We start from the raw sequence: 17,961 nt of genomic DNA, 5'->3' as shown, positions 1-17,961 counted from the left end.
TAATGAAAATACTTGAGAGCACTTTAAAGTGGCCAAGACCTAATTTTCTTAAATATACAAAAATATGTCTTAGTAATCATGACACAGTTTATTATACTTGCCTCATCTAGTGGATCCACATCTGTTTTCCTCATCTTAATAAGTACATCATATGCCTGCTGAAGTGCTCTGACCTTAGGATGAGAAACTCTAACATAGGCTGGGAGACAAATAAACCATAAGCTGTAACAATGACTGAAGAGACACTTGGCCCATTGTGGTGGATTTGTGTAACATCTCTTCGCCAACTTATGAGCCGTTTTTATCTCCTAGAAAGAGAATAAATAAAACATTATGGTATTTGGGGCACCTGGCTGGCTCAGTCGGTAGGGCATGCGACTCCTGATCTCTGGGTCATGGGTTCGAGCCCCATCTTGGGAGTAGGGATTACTTACCAAAAAAGCTTACAAGAAAACCTAGTATGGTATTTATTAAAATCCATTAGGGTGGGGAGAAAAGTGAGAAGAGAAGAATGTAATGTAAAACTGGACTCTAAAATCAAGCATTTCACCGTTTTACTTTCATGAGTGGCTTCCTACTTAGTACAACGTGGTTCCTCAACATTCGTCTATAGAAGCACTTAATATTTCACAGTAACTATTTGCTGGCAAGCAAGACTTTCCCAATAGACTAGAAATCCCTTAAAATCAGGGATCATTCATATTTTTATAATATAATGGCTAGTTAGTTGCCCTTCACATAGAAGGCACTCCTATGTTTAATGAAAGAGATTTAACTATTCAGAGCTTGTAGGTTCATCAATGGCATTCTTAAAAAGTGACAGTCTTTCTACCTTTCTCCCAACTAAAATGTTTGACAAATAACCCAGTTTATTTCCTACCAAGATTTCCTTCTACCCTCCCTCACCACAGTCTTTAATTCTTTCATTGACTGATTCCTTAAAAAGACATATGCCATTGCAGGCAACATAGTCTGACAAGATCACAGACCTTCCTACCCAACAGTCTGATAGTGATGTTTTCTTACTTCTGATTTTCATTCTGATTTAGATGGAAAAGAGTAGGCATCAAAACCACCTGCTGAGCTTTAATCTAACTATATACTCCCAGAAACTACAGAGCCTTCCAGGTATATCAGACCACCACTGTGTGCCTTGCACTAAAAACCCTTCTCCTGTGGTTTGTTCTAAATAAAAATGCCTGGTGCATTAATTTTTTTATAAGCTCTATTTCTATTAGGCTTGAAGATATATTTAAAAATAAAGTCCCTTGTTTTTCTACAATAGGAAGGTCTTTCTTTTCCAGCTAGCCTTGGGGACAAAAATTCTGGTGAAAATGAGATTTAAAGATTTAGTAACCAAATGCTCCCATTTTAAAAACTGGCTTTTATTAAGCTGATAAAAGCAAATAACAACAACAACAACAACAGCAACAACAACAACAACAACAACAACTTCCCTTCAGACATTGAGAGAAATGTGTATTGTATGATATTAAGGAACACCTCAGGTTACCTCTAGGATTTGGGGGGCTGTATATGAATTGGTAAAACCTGAACTAAAAACTTCATTCTCAAGTTTTCCATGTTTTGTAGACCACAACGTCAATAGATGTTTCATTTTAACTCACACCTAATCACAGAATGACTCTTTCCACCTAAATCAGATATGGTATTAAAGCAAGATGTCTAGCTTGCTCTAAATTAGCTCCCTTTCACTCCCTTTAAATGTAGTATTTGGCATAAAGTATATTTACATTAACCACAAGAGATCTGAAAGTTGAAATTACACTGAGATACCACTTCACACACTAGGATGGCTATAAAGAAAAGACAGATAATAACAAGAATTGACAAGGATGTGGCACAACTGGAACCCATATACACTGCTGGGAGGAATTTAAAATGGTATATCCATTTTGGAAAACAGTCTGACAGTAAGGTTATACATAGAGTTACCATATGACACAGCAATTCTACTTCTAGGCATTTACCCAAGAGAAATGAAAACACATATCCTCACAAACACACACAAATGTTCACAGCAACACTATGCATAACAGCCATAAATAGGAACCACTCACATGTACAAGAATGAATAAATAAAATGTGCTACATATCCATACAGCGGAATATTCAGCAGTAAAAATAAATGAAGTACTAGCACATGCTGCAAAGTGGATGAGCCTTAAAAACATTACACTGTGTGAAAGAAGCCAGAAACAAAAGACTACATATTGTATAATAATTCCATTTATATGAAATGCCCAGAATAGGCAAGACTATAGGCACAGAAAATAGATCGGTGGTTGCCTAGGGCTGCGGGGAATGGATGGGAGGGTTAACAGGTAAGGGGCACAGGCTTTCTTTTTGGGGCGATGAAAATGTTCTAGAATTGACTGTGGTGGTGGTTGCTCAACCCTGTGAGCACAGTAAAAGCCACTGAGCATACTCTAAATGGGTGAATTGTGTGGTATGTGAATTATATCTCAATAAAGTTGTTTTTTAAAAAGTATATTTGGTTCCCAAGGATTCTCTTAAAGCATAAATATAAGCACTCAAAAACCTCAGCCACAATAGAAGTAGGTTGCAAAACATCTAGTTGACTTCATTAACAATCATGGTGGGTCTTCAAATGTTTGCCATGTGTGATCATTTTAAACTATGAGCTGCATATCACATATACATATTTTACATTTTAAATTAACATGTATTAGATAAAGAATATCTGACCTGTTTAGTTCTCTTAGCCATGAGAGCTGGACTGTTTGTAATGCTATTCCCAGTAGGGTGTCTACTAAAACAAAATTTCAACTCCTGTGGTCTGTCAAAAAGCTTAAGGTCCAGTCTTGGAAAGTATTTGTAACTAAAATAAAAAGCAAAAATAGAGCTGCTGATATAAAATACATTAATTCTTCACATTATTCCAGAATTTAGGTGAGTATTTCTAAATCTTAAATAGTACCCAATATTATTCACCACAATCCAGAGATAGAAAAATAATTATTTTTCAAAAATATAAGATGTAATAATAAGATACACAGACTACCTACGTGGAAACTTTGGCCTCCTCCCCACCCTATTCATTATTTTCAACCAATCCCTAGACAACAGAAAACCCTGATCTCTTACTTGACAGAGGTTAATAACTTTCAACAGAATCCATGTGTTTAATTATAATTCATATTAAAAGTAACATTTAGTATACCTGGCAATTTTGTTTTCCTTCATAAAAGTATCTTGGCATGGGTATTTACAAGAAAAAGATCCGTAAGATTTTTATTTTAGGGACATACCAGAATTCCACCATTCTTCATTGTTGGACATTTTTAGGTTATTTCTGAATTTTTGCAATTAATATTTGTGTATTTATACCTTTGTATTTTTGCTATAGTCAATGTTTATCAATAAAATTAAAATTATTATAGTCACTATCAAATTATTTCAAGAAAGGTTATAGTTCCATACAGTCTTACACTTTAAATAGTAGCACAACCTATTCTCAATCTGACAGGTTAAAAATGCTTCTACTCACCATTTTGGTTTGCATTTCTTTCAATACTAGAGAAGCTTAATTTATTTTCACATTGATTATTGGGATTTCTTCTTGGAAATTGCCTACCTATTGCCTTTGGCCAATTTTCTTCTGGGAGTTATTGCCCTTCCCTATTTGATTCACCTTGTTTGTCAATACATGGATTCCAATGTATAGTGATTAAAACAAAGGAAAAAAAATTCTATAATTAACATGCAACCAAAATAGTACTTCTTCATTAAGCCACTAAATTCCAGATATGTACTCTTCATTCTTATGCAGTCCTGGTAAGATATTAATTCCATATTTTTGGAAGACAATTATTTTATACTCTGTTTGCCTCAGATATTCTTTTAGGAATGCAGCCTAAGGAAAAACCTATGTATATACACAAGGATATAGATAAAGAACCAGGAAAAAAAAAAAATCCACAAGAGACTAGTTAAACAAATCACAATAAATGCATGCAATATGGTCATTCAAAATGATATGGCACAAAAATATTTGTTAGCATGGAAAAATGTCCAGACCACTAAAGGCAGACACAAGTTACAAAGAATATGTACAATATGAACTCATATTTGTTTTAATATAGTAAATGCAAATTTATGCACAAAAACAGGAAAGATATACATACAGTTGTTAAGAGACATTAAGCATGGTGCTTAAATGATATGCTAGCTTTCTTTTTTGGTTTGATAATTCTAAGTTTGTTAAACTGTGTATTATCATAATTATAACAACAAATAACAAATATATTTTAATTTCTTAAAAGGTTCCCATCCGAATCCTATTCTTCAAGTTGTTTTTTGTTTTGTTTTTGTTTTTTGTAGTTAATACAGGGTTATATCAGTTTCAGGCCTATAATATAATGATTTAACACTGCCATATATCATCCAGTGCTCATCACGACAAGTGCAGTCTTTAATCCCCATCACCTGTTTTAATAAATAATGATTCCTGGCCCTCTACTTTTAAGTTTTCTCTGTATCTTACTAATGCGTAAGAATTTCAGTCTTTACATTGATAAAAAAAAAAAAAAACCCAAACATAGGAGAAACCTCACAAAAGTAAATTTATTCTTCTCCAGAAATGAAATTTTTGAAGACACATTTGGCTTCCCTTCTAAAAAGTCTGTCCAATTCTTAAATCAATACCTCATAACATCTTCATGTAATATTCATATCCATTAGTTCACTGAATAAATTATTTTTTGAAAATGGCTCTCACAAATGACTAATATACATATCTACTAACAGTCACAAAAGATCAAAATAAATTATTAAGACTGAACACAAAGAGCATTAAAAAAAATTCTTGCTACCTGTACTTTGGTGACAGATCCTTTCCATCATCAGGAGGTGGCTCTGGTGGCATTATGAATACAGTGTGCTCACTTTTCTGTGAATCATCTAGCTCTATCAATTTGGTATCTTCAGCTAAATCAAAATCAACCTGAAAATAATTATTTTCCCCAATTAATCTGCATTCAAGCAATATCTAGTTATGAAATTTAAAAACTCAAGAAAATATACCTTATCTGTTTTGTCTGTGCCTTTATCAGGAAACAACTACAAAAGAAGAAAAGAATTCTTGGTGAAAATGTTTACTGGGAATATATTAGAGATGGTCTTAAATTCTTACATAAAAAAACTTCTTTTTTAATACTGGACAGACAGGGGCACCTGGATGGCTCAGTCAGTTAAACGTCCGTCTTCAGCTCAGGTCATGATCTCACAGTTCGTGAGTTCAAGTCCTGCGTCAGGCTCTGTGCTGACAGCTCAAAGCCTGGAGCCTGCTTCAGATTCTGTGTCTCCCTCTCTCTCTGCCCCTCCTCTACTTGTGCTCTACCTCTACCTCTCTCTCTCTCTCTCTCTCTCTCTCTCTCTCTCTCTCTCACACGCACACACACACACAAAAATAAATGTTAAAAGAATTTTTTTTAAAAATACTGGACAGAAGACACTTCACAATATATTTAGGGGGCCCTATACTATCAGGTTAACATATGATATTTTTCTATTAGGATAGAAACAATTTATTTTGAATAGTTTTTTCATAAATCCTTCTTCACAAGCAAAAAAAGGCCAATCACAGGGGGAATCTGGCTTCTCAAATCAAAAATTTCATTGTTATTAAAATCCCTGCATTAGAGATTGATATAATCTAAGCTTCCCTCTAACTTGATGATGTTAGACTATCCATTCTATACGTAAACAAAAACATTGAATAGTTTTAATCTTATCCCCAGAGTTTCAGATCACATTGATAGAATGGGAAAAAAAACATTCAAGTCCTGTAAGGAGATTACAAAAAGTGTAATATCATATATAATACTCTACTTTTTTTAGATACATTCTCAAATTTTTTCATGATATATGGTTTACATATAAAATCAGCCCCAAGATCCACTTAGCAAAAACAAAAATCTGGTTAAAAATGACAGGAAAAAAATGGGAGTCATCACTGTGAAGAATCAACTTGAATCTCCTTAGGATGGGTAAGTAAAACTTGGATATTTAACATATTTCAAATATGCTTCCTTAAAACAAAAAACATATATTTAGCAAAAGAATCTGCAACAACTTTATTAAAACAAAAAAAAACCACAAGACTTACATTACCCTAAACTTTCTTAATGAACTACTAAATCTTATATCTTACTTAAATAAAAATGTAAGATTTAGGAGGTTCAGTGAAATGTTCTTAGTACTTACTAGTTATAAAACCAAAGTGAGATTCAAGAAGAATTAGCTATGTCTGGTGGAAACTAAATATCACAAAGGAAAATTATTCTTAATATTAAGCCTAGAATTGGACACCTGCACACAATTGCACATGTGCGCATGCACACACACACACACACACACACCTCTAGAATATCTCCCTCAGATCATTTGAGCTAATAATAATAATGATGATTATACAGGCATCCAAACTGTTTTTCTTTTAACACTTATATACAGGAAAAACTTTTACCTTTTCTATGCAGTCATCAAAAAATGCCAATCCAGTATCTTTATCACTTACAAAACTACATTCTTCAATGAAACGAATAAAAATCTGTGTTTTGGATAAACTGGTGTAGAATTTTGTATAGGCACGATCTCGACTTTTTAAAAATCCTGAAAAAAATCAAAGCCACAATTAAATTCAAAACTTAAAGTGGAACTAGATGTCACACAAAATATTATTTTAAACTTGTACATATATCCATGTTTATAGAAGCTTTTAGTAACCATATTCTAGTAACTGTAGCTCTTTCTGCCTAATTCAACCATAAAACACTTAAGTATCATTAATCTTTTCACTGAAATCTGAATCTGCTATAAGGAATCTTTAGCCCTACAGCTCTCAAATAGAAATTTCTCTCATACTCTGCACAGTCTTGAGTGACAAAGGTCAAACGTCCTTCCTCTCCAATGACACCAGACAACTCCTGTAACAGCCTGTAAACATTTCTGCTCAGTGACAGTATAGTCATCTACTGATTTCAGGGACACTCTCTCTTTCATTCACTGAGGACTAGGGCACCTAATTCCAAGTCTTCTCTTCTCTAGCTCCTACCATGATCATTCTTCAACATCCATAAGTACAAACCATCCAACACTTTAATGAGTTCTTAATGCCTTAAATTTCAATGATCTATGTTCTACACCCCTCAGTCACCAACTTCCACACAGTCACGCACTCCTGGGACTTTTCTTGCTAACATTCAAAACAGCTGACTCCCAAATCTAATTTACATATATATACTACTCTCTGCCCATTACTGTTGTCTGATTTCCTTATTTAAGTACTCCTACCAAGCATGGGGGGCAGGAGGAAAGGCTGTTCAAGTCTACAATCATTCATATCCTTTTCCATTCTACCTATACCCTCCTGTCTTCACTTCTCTCCTTACTCAACATTGATTCCATGTCTACCATTTCAATTACTTTCTTATCAACACTCTCAATTCCGTTGTCCTTTTGTCTTTGTTAAACTCATCTAGTATCACTTAGCCCTGGAGGAATGAGTTGCCTGCTTTCTCTGGATCTACAACAATGTAACTGAGCACAAATTAAAAGGAGGAGGGGGGAATTCTACAACTAGGCTGATCAGAACCACTTATACTTTCATCTGTGACTACCAACCCTTCTAAATTTCTGGAATCAACTTAATTTCCCTTTACCCATGTTTTCTACAACTATTTCCAATTTTTAAATTCTCTCCTATCATGTTCCCTCCTCCATCATACCTTATATATACCTTATATCACAGAGAAAATGAAAATCATTAAGCGAATTACTGTTATTATCTCACTACAAAATCTATGACTTTCTGCAGCTACCACTTACTCCTTCCCCACCCCCCCTTTTTTTTTTTTACAATGAATATGTCCCTCTTACCTAAGGCCAAACCCACCATATGAGCCTGGGGTTCCAGTCCTTCAGTGTTCTCAGGACAATTTCCCCTCTGTATTAGCTATGTCAGCATACTCAAGGCTCTCTCGCTTTAAAACAAAGTTTCCTTAACAAATAGATCCTTCCTCTTTCTGCTATTTCCCTTCTCAATAAAAGGCACGACCATCCATCTACATGGTTGACAAAGACAAAAATCTCAAAGTTGCTCTTGACACCTCCCTCTATCTTACATCCTATATTCAATCACCAAGTTCTATTCAATCTACCTCCACCCCCCCCCCCCCCAAAAAAAAAAATCACTCCTCACTCTTCTATTGACACTACCCTCAAGTAAACCAGGTCACTCCCACTGATCACTTGGAGCAATGTGATAACCAACTAACTAGCAGATCCATACTTTGGATGTCTCCAATTCAATCTCTGCATAGAAGTCAAAGGAAAAACAATTAAATACTGATCTTTTAAAAATGCAAATCTGGGACATCTGGGTGGCTCAGTAGGTTGAACATCTGACTTCAGTTCAGGTCATGATCTCACGGATTGTGAGTCTGACACCTGCGTCAGGCTCTCTGCTGTCAGCATGGAGCCCTGCTTTGGGTCTTCTGTCTCCCCCTCTCTCTGAGCGCACGTGCACTCTCTCTCTCCCTCCCTCTCTCTCTCAACAATAAACCTTTAAAAAAATTAAAAATGCAAATCTTATCCTATTACCTACTTAAATAGCCTTCACTGGCTTCCAATTACTCTTAAGGACTGAAACCCTTCAATGGTCCTAAAAGATCCTACATGATTTGGCTCACACCCACCATTTTCAGGCATGATGTTTGAGCCACTTTTCCCCTCCAGCCTTTCTTTCTTTCTTTGATGCTTCAGGACATTCCACATGCTGTGGTCCTCACACCATCCCCTTGACATACTAATTAGTTGAGAAATGCTTAAATAAAATAGAAGTAAATTAAATAAATTATTCTTGACAAGTAGTAACAAAAAGTCTTTTTTTTCTTCTAATGGATCTAGGCAACGATCAGCAAAAGCTATTAAAATAATTACATGAAAGGCTGATGGGAAAACTATAATGAATTAATGAAGCTGACAACATTTAAATACACTGATCAATCCTAGGAGCACTAAAAATGGGACAACCAGATATGCATGTGGGTTGTAATAGGAAGTAGTGTTTTTGGCATTGCTTGTCAAGAAAATTGAACCTGAATCTAATCAAGCTCTAGAACAGCACTGTTTAATTCAGTAACCACTACCTACACGTGACAATTTAGCACTTGAAATGTGATTGACCCAAACTGAGATGTGCTGTAAACATAAAACACATGCTGACTTCAAAGCCTTGGTATAGGGGGGAAAAATGTAAAATGTATCATTACAATTTTTAAAATTTAATTACATGTTGAAATACCATTTTGGATATTTTAAGTTACAAAAATATATTATGAAAATTAATTTCCCCTATTACTTACTTTTTAACTATAGCTACTACAATTTTTTTTTTTTTTTTTTTTTTGAGCGAGCACACGGAAACAGGGGACAGGGGCAGAGAGAGAATCTTAAGCAGGCTCCAGGCTCAGTGCAGAGCTCAGCTTGGGGCTCAATCCCATGACCTTGGGTTTATAACCTGAGCTAAAATTAAATCGAGCCACCCAAATGCCACAGAAATTTAAAATTATATGTATGGTTCACATTATATATATATTTTTAACATTTATTTATTTTTGAGAGACAGAGCATGAGCGGGGGAGGGGCAGAGAGAGGGAGACACAGAATCCAAACAGGTTCCAGGCTCTGAGCTGTCAGCATACAGCGCCAACTGCAAGATCAAGACCTGAGCCCAAATTGGATGCTTAACCAACTGAGCCACCCAGGAGCCCCTCACATTACATTTCTATTGGACAATGTATCTCTTAATCCAACCACAAGTTTACAGGAAATACAGATGATGGAAGACATGTTAAATAACACCATGCAGACACAATCAACCAAAAGCATATATAAATATAGGAAATTCTAAAGAATAACTAAAAGTTTATGAGTCCTATTTAGAATGATGTCCTATTTAGAATCTGGAAAGACAGGGGTAAAGGATGAAATAAAAATGGCAAAATGTTGATTGTGGCCACTGCTGAAGTTGGAAGATGGCTATACAAGAGTACATTATATTATTCTATTTTTATCTACGTTGAGAAAGTATCTCTAATAAAAAGTTAACCTAAAATCCACAGTTAATTCCTGTTCATTTTTCAAGCCCAAGCTTAATTGTTACTTCTTCGGGGAAACTTTCCCTGTCTTAGCACTCTCACTATAACCAATATGTTCCTTCACATCACACTTAGTAAAATGTAATTAGTATTTGTGTTATAGTCTAATGGCTATAGCCCTCACGACACTAAATATTATCCTGTTGACAACAAAAGCCTTAGGCATCAGACACTAACTAAATATCTTTCTAAATTGTATTAGTAAGGCCACCCTCCCACTGAGAGGGAGAGGGAGAGGGAGAGACAGGGAGGGAGGGAGGGAGGGATGGAGGGAGGGAGAGGGAGAGGGAGAGGGAGAGGGAGGGAGAGGGAGAGAGAGAGAGAGAGGGGGAGAGAGAGGGGGAGAGAGAGGGGGAGAGAGAGGGGGAGAGAGAGGGGGAGAGAGAGGGGGAGAGAGAGGGGGAGAGAGAGAGAGAGAGAGAGAGGGAGGGAGAGAGAGAGAGAGAGGGAGGGAGAGAGAGAGAGAGAGGGGGGAAGGGAGGGAGAACATGAATGAATTAGTGGCCCACTACTGCCTATTACAAATTCCATATTCTTACTGGCATTTAAGACCACCCATAATCTGAGCTCTAATCTTATTTTTAGCCTTATCCTTCACAATACCTCTAAAGCTCTTCACTTTGGTCAAACTGTACCAAATATGCTGTTATGGGCTAAACCCTATACTTCTTATATTGTACCCCCTCCAAATTCTTATGTTGAGGTCCTAATCCTCAGTATTTTTAAATGTTACTGTGTTTGCAAATAGGGTCTTTAAAGAAGCAATTAAGTCAAAATGAAGAAATTAGACATGGGCTCTAACCCAATGACTAATGTACTTATAAGAAGAGGAAATGTAGACACAGATTCACCCAAAAGGAAGACCATGTGAAGACACAGGGAGAAGACGGCCATCTTTACAAGCCAAAGAGAGAGGCCTCAAAGAAAACCAATCCTGCCAACACACTGATCTTGGACTTTTAGCCCTTAGAATTGTGATAAAATAAATTTCTGTTTGTTTAAACCACCCAATCTATGGTACTTGGTTATGGCAGCCATGGCAAACTAATATACATGCCTTTTACATTTGTTCTTGAGGTTTCTTCCATTCTGTTATTACCATCAATGATACTAGCTGTTATCTTGAGTACTATAATTTTACTAGTTGCTTCACATACGTTTAATCTTCATAACCACGCATGAGGTAGGTATCATCCCCATTTTATTAATGAAAAAACAGAACCTCAGAAAGGCTTAATAAAGGAGCGTCTGGGTGGCTCAGTCAGTTAAGTGTCCGACTCTTGATTTCAGCTCAGGCCATGGTTTTGCAATTCATGGGATCGAGCCCCACATCAGGCTCAAGCCCCACATCAGGCTCAAGCCCCACATCAGGCTCTGTGCTGACAACGTGGAGCCTGCTTGGGATTCTCTCTCCTCTCTCTGCTTCTCCCTGCTCTCATGTGCTCTCTCACTCTCTCAAAATAAAATAAACATTTTAAAAAAAAAGGAAGGCTTAATTAATAGCAAAGTAGAAATTTTATTCCAATTTGACTTTTAATGAATATTGTTTTTTAGAAACCCTTTCCTGCTCATCTCCATTTATCTAAATTCTACTCATTCTTCTAAATCATGCTCCTCCTCCATGAAGTCTTACAAAATATTCATCTGGAAGAATGTTCCCTTTTTATATATTTGGGAAATTCTCACTGAATTCTTGTGTAAAATCTGTTCTCTTAAGTACATGTTCTATTTTTAAAAGTATTTTAGATTATTTTCCATTTACTATCCCATAGAGCTAGATTTTAATATTCTTTATATCCCTACATTATAACTAGTCTGACTTGGTAAGTGGTGACTAAATATTTGAGAGGTTATCCTGAAGCAGAGATGATAAAAGACAAAAGATGACTGGAAAAGTAGAGATTTTTTTTTTTAAAGTAGCTGCTGAGTAGGGGCACCTGGGTGGCTCAGTCAGTTGAGCATCTGACTTTGGCTCAGGTCATGATCCCACAGTTCATGGGTTCGAGCCCCATATCAGGCTCACTGCTGTCAGCACAGAGCCTGTTTCAGATCCTCTGTCTCCCTATCTCTCTACCCCTCCCCATTCATGCTCGCTCACTCTCTCTCTCTCAAAAATAAACATTAAAAAAATAATAATAGTAATAATAAAAATAAAATAAAGTCACTGCTGGGTAAAAGTTCAAAAATATAAAATAACTTTCATATGAGTATTAACATATCTGTAAGGCTGCTACTACATTTAAGAGCAGTTGAATAACAAAAATCTTTACAATTCCCTAAAATAACAAATACTAAAACAAGAGGAGTATAGTATTTTCCCCTGAAGCAAGACTCTATTTTTCAAAAACTTTAAAAACTGGTGGCCTCATTATAAAAACTAATCGTTATGGCGCTCCTGGGTGGCTCAGTCGGTTATGCGTCCGACTTCGGCTCAGGTCATGATATCACAGTCCGTGAGTTCGAGCCCCACGTCAGGCTCTGTGCTGACCGCTCAGAGCCTGGTCCTGTTTCAAATTCTTTGTCTCCCTCTCTCTCTGCCCCTCCCCTGCTCATGCTCTGTCTCTCTCTGTCTCAGAAATAAATAAATGTTAAAAAAAAAAAAATTTAAAAACTAATCGTTAGATAATACTGTAAACCCAAGAATATATAAATTGAAGAATTATGCAAGAGTGAGGAACCACCTAAACTAAATCATCAGGTTTGTTCGACTAAGATAACTGACTATATAGTAAACATAAGCAACATCTTTGACTTTTCATAATTAAAGATCTCCAGTTTCAGATTTCTCAGGGAAAAATGGGGGAAAAATTTAAAAGAAATTCTTCATAGAGCTAGATGACAAATACAAAGAAATTTATTGTATCTTAGTATACATTTCTAAGAACTTGCATCGTGAATATTTTGGCGAGCAATACCAAATAAAAAATATTTTTCATTTCAATAAAAAGTAATTATATTTTCAATGCCACTCACCCTGTCTGTCAAACAATGAATCAACAGCTGTGGCTTTATTTGAAGGAGCCTCTGTGATCGGTCTGAGATATGTTCTATATCCTTTTAAAATGGATGCCATAAAACGCAAAAATGCCTCTTGAATTTCCATTTCAAGTTGTGTCATCTTTTTTTGCCAAGAGAAATCTGCTTCAATCGGAGTCATCTCAATTGCCGAACTTTCCTGAGTTTTTCGGTGAACTGACAAATGAAGAGAAAATAGCATTTTATATCTAATACAAGTACTGATTAAATAATTAAGAAAACCGTCAAAATAAAACTCATGACTTCCTGAAATTCCTCTCTCCATTCGTGTAAAGGATAGTTGGCAGGTGCTAACAGGGAGACTCAAGCAGACAGGACATGACATGCTCAAAAATCATGAACCACAATATTAATATCTTAGTACTGAAATTTTGTTTTGTAATGAGATTCCTTTTAAGCAGAGCAGAATTTTACTTAAATTTATGAATATTCTCATATATGTTCTTTCATTAAAAATACTCCTTTTTCCTCACATTCACCTGAAGATAGCTGGGGATACAACTTCTTTAAGGTACTAAGCAGATTTTTGCATGGCTTTTTGGGAAGCTGCTTCCAATTCATGTTCTTCTTTTCATCTGATCTATTAAATAAAAACATAATTAATAAAATCTGTTATAATCTCTTTTTATTTAGCAAAATTCTTGTATCAAACTAAAAAAGAAAATGGAAAGGATATTTTTGCTCAAATTACAATTGACACAGACGGTCTAAATAAGTGGTTTTCAAGGAAGCTCTTTAAGTTTTTATTTATATCCTAGTTAGCTTCCACGATGTGGCCTCTTTTCTCCCTCTAGTTGTGCAGTTTGTTCTCTCAGTCCTCAGATCAATTTCCTGTGTGTGGAGAATGATTTGGTATTTATCTAGCTGTGTACAAGGGATGAGGCAACCACAGGGGCCCCCAATACTCTGCCATTTTAGCTTCTCCTCCCTCGCGGTATTTTCTTTACATTTCAACCAACCTTATGCAGATTTGGTGTCACCCTAATGCTCTAACACAGATTTTCAGAAAAGGCTGGGGTTATGAATTCAAGACTGAAGTCTTGCTTCAAAAGTTAAATTTTAGAATTATAATATTTTAAGTGACAAACTTAATTGATACCTCAAACTACCTATTAGAAGCAAATCTCAACAAACATCAGAGAATAATATATAAAACATATTCTGACTACAATTCAACTAGTTAGCATTTAAGGAAAAAAACCTTGGAAGTTTAAAAGAACACTTTCTAATTTTTTTCATGTTTATTTATTTACTTATTTTGAGAGAGAGAAAGAGAGAGGGAACAAGCAGGGGAAGGACAGAGGGAGAGGGAGAAGGAGAGGGAGAGGGGGAGAGGAGGAAGTGGGAGAGGGAGATGGGAGAGAGGGAGAGAGGGAGAGAGAGAGAGAGAGGGAGAGAGGGGGAGAGATGGGGAGGAAGGGAGAGAGAGGAAGGGAGACAGGGAGAGGGAGGGAGAGGGAGGGAGAGGGAGGGAGAGGGAGAGAAGAAGAGAAGGAGAGAGGGAGAATCCCAAGCAGGCTCCACACTGCTCACTCCCAAGAACCATGAGATCATGACCCTAAAATCAAGATTCAGACACCCAACCGACTGAGCCACTCAAGCACCCCCAAAAGAACACTTTTAAATAATGCAGGACTGAAAATATTTTAATAGAAATAAGAATCATTTAAAACTCCACAAAGATAAAAGGCTATACATCAATGAACAATGCAATTTATGAACAACAATGCAAACATTTTAAATTCTTAGAAAATTTAATCTGCTAGGATATAAAAATATAAGATGATGTTTATTTCAGGAATGTAAGGATTCTTCATTATTGATTGATTTATAATGTAATTTACCACACAGAAAACAAAGGAGAAACAATGCATATCTCAATATTTATACAAAAGTGTTATAAAATTCAACACCTACTTAAAAGGTTTTTTTTTTTAATCATTATGTACAAGTGGAAGGTTTAAGTTCATTTATTATTAAGCTATCAAAACCCTAGAATGGGATTAGCAAACCTTTTCTATAAAAGGTCAGATATTAAATATTGTGTTTTGAGGACCACAGGGCCTCTGTCACAACTTCTCAAATGTATCATTACAGCATGAAAGCAGCCCCACAGAATATGTAAATGAGTGAATTTTGTAATTTTAGTTACACAAACAGCCATGGACCAGATGTCAATTCTTGCTTAAAGCAGTAATCATAATAATAACGACGTGCTCAAAGCATTCCTTTTAAAATTAGGAAGGAGACAAGATACTAGCTATGACTACTTCTATTCAATACTACGTTAGGATCCTAGCCAGAGAATTAAGACAAATTTAAAAATATGTAAGGACTGGAGTGCCTAGATGGCTCAGTCTGTTAAGTGTCCGACTCTTGATTTCAGCTCAGGTCATGATCTCATGGTCATGAGATCCAGCCCAGCATTGGGTTCTATCTGCCCTGAACATGGAGCCTGCTTCAGATTCTCTCTCTTCTGCTCCCTCTGCCCCTCCTCCACTCACAATTGCTCGCTCTCTCAAAAAAAAAAAATACAATAAACAAAAGTATGTAAGGATTGTACATGATGTGATTGTTTACAGCCAGAAAACTGAAGAGAATCTACAGACAAAAGAGAAGAATTCAATTAAGCTGCTGTGAGGCAGACTACTACATGAAAACCAACAGCATTTCTATACCGCAGCAACTAACAGAAAATGTAATTTAAAATACCATTTATAGTGGCAAGAAAAAACACACCGTACTTAGGAATTAATAAGTCTAACAAAAGGTGTGCATAGTCTTTATGGAGAAAACTGCCAAGTCTATTAAAAATATGTAAAAAGATCTATGTAGTATAATTCACAGTTGGCTGAGTGACCAGCTTCAGCTCAGGTCATGATCTCACAGTTCATGAGTTCGAGCCCTGTTTCGGGCTTTGTGCTAATAGCTCAGAGCCTGGAGCCTGCTTCGGATTCTCTCTCTCTCTCTGTGTGTGTGTGTGTGTGTGTGTGTGTGTGTGTGTGTGTGTGTGTGTCTGCCCCTCCCCAGCTTGTGCTCTGTCTCTCTCTCTCAAAAATAAACATTTAAAAAAAAAATCGATTTCTCCGCAACAAAATAGATCCTTAAAAAATTCAAATCTTGACCACTAAGGAAACAGCCTAATATTATCCTATATTCTGACTAAAGTCATTTTTTAAAAGCTTACATAAGGATTTTGAATTAAAGCTAGAAAGCATATCATCTCTTGAGACCTGAAAGCAGTGTTTATCCCTTTTTTTTTCAAATCCATCTTTTCTGCCAACACTGTTTTCAAAATATTATAATGTTGAACATGTTCTTTTTCAAACTTTCCAGGATTCTGATTCCTGCCTTCATTGAGAATCATTGTACTAAATTTGAGAATTTATTATCAATCTTAAAAAATACCATGTTTCTAGATGTTTTCAAAGAGCTGCAACAACTACATATGGTGGGGGGTGGGGATACAAATGGGAGAGAATATAAAAAGAATCAACTTACACATATAACATGTTTGTATCCAAGTCAATGCAAACAACATCTTGGGGTGGGTCATGAAGATCAAAATACCTGGAGTCGACCCCAACTATAAATGGTAAAGGTGCACTAAGCACTGCCGCCAGTGACAGAGGACAAAGGGGAATGTACGGGCACTGCCACTGAAATGGAAAGATCATCTGGGAAAAAAGCGTTAAAAAATTAACCAAATTTGAAATTTGCAACAAAAGGTATGTAATTAACTAATATTACTGAAAGTGACCATTAAAAGCAGTACAGTCTAGTTTCTTTTATCTTACACTTCATTCCAAAAACCAAATGACTATAAAATATTACTAAGCAACACCATGAACCAATGTGATTAAATCCTCACACATGACAATTATCACAAGCACAATAAAAATGCTAACAGCTCTTTGCATGTTAATTCTTCTGATGCCATACAAAACCCACATCCAACATTTTTTTGGAAAAAGTCAAAACAGAGAGAGAAAACTGCCCCTAAAACTTATAAAACAAACTCATGATCTTTAACTCTTATGCATTTCATCCATCGACTAATTTTCAAAATAACCTTTGACTAAAATCCAACTAAAACTCCAAGGACTGAAAAAATTAAATTGATTCTCTTGAAAATGGCAATAGTCAGCTGAAAATTTCAACAAAAAAATTTCCTACTCAAATAAACATAAAATGATTCAACTTCCGTGAAGCTTGGCATCTTAAAAAAATACCAGTCAATATAAAACATATCTTAAGAATCTATCAGCTTTTTACAAAGCTATACTTTAATTGTATCATATGTGCTTTAAAAAAAAAAGTTTCGATAAGTTAAAAAAAAGATTAAAATTTTAATTACCAGCTAATATGAAAATTCTAATCACTGATGATAAAATTTTTCCTCTACTATAAAAATCCTTGCTATATACCTTATCCACTTATCACTCACCCCAAAGAAATGCCTATAGCATTTATTACATCTGCCGGTTATTCCAGATAGTTATTTAGAATTAGGATTTTATCTTCAACCATTTATTTACTTATCAAATATTCCAGCACTTAGTTTGAGCCAAGCACTGTTCTCGATGGGGCTAAGAACAGTGAGTAAAACAAAGAGTGCTGCCCTCGTGAGGTTTATGGTGTAGAAAAAAAGTCAGCAAACTTTTTCTGTACAAGAAAGATAGGAAATATTTTAGGCCTTGTGAGCAATATGGGCTCTCAT

At 35.7% G+C, this 17,961-nt stretch overlaps 1 protein-coding gene across 4 annotated transcripts in view; it reads right to left on the bottom strand.

Moving 5' to 3' along the window:
- Nucleotides 1–17,961, bottom strand: part of DENND4C (DENN domain containing 4C) — a 123,686-nt gene that overhangs the window by 41,040 nt on the left and 64,685 nt on the right. For 2 of the 4 annotated variants that reach the window (XM_060609683.3, XM_060609686.3), the window contains exons 10-17: nt 16,743–16,918; nt 13,715–13,821; nt 13,179–13,397; nt 6,512–6,657; nt 5,068–5,103; nt 4,857–4,987; nt 2,731–2,863; nt 102–308 (exon numbers count right to left, since the gene is read on the bottom strand). In XM_060609683.3, the coding sequence (XP_060465666.3) occupies nt 102–308; nt 2,731–2,863; nt 4,857–4,987; nt 5,068–5,103; nt 6,512–6,657; nt 13,179–13,397; nt 13,715–13,821; nt 16,743–16,918 (1,155 nt within the window). The remainder of the gene's footprint in view (nt 1–101; nt 309–2,730; nt 2,864–4,856; nt 4,988–5,067; nt 5,104–6,511; nt 6,658–13,178; nt 13,398–13,714; nt 13,822–16,742; nt 16,919–17,961) is intronic. The other 2 variants (XM_060609685.3, XM_060609687.3) reach the window with 1 other exon arrangement.

This window comes from Panthera onca, chromosome D4, assembly GCF_046562875.1.
Source record: "Panthera onca isolate mPanOnc1 chromosome D4, mPanOnc1 haplotype 2, whole genome shotgun sequence".
NCBI lineage: Eukaryota > Metazoa > Chordata > Mammalia > Carnivora > Felidae > Panthera > Panthera onca.
This window is presented reverse-complemented; position numbering and strand designations above follow the sequence as displayed.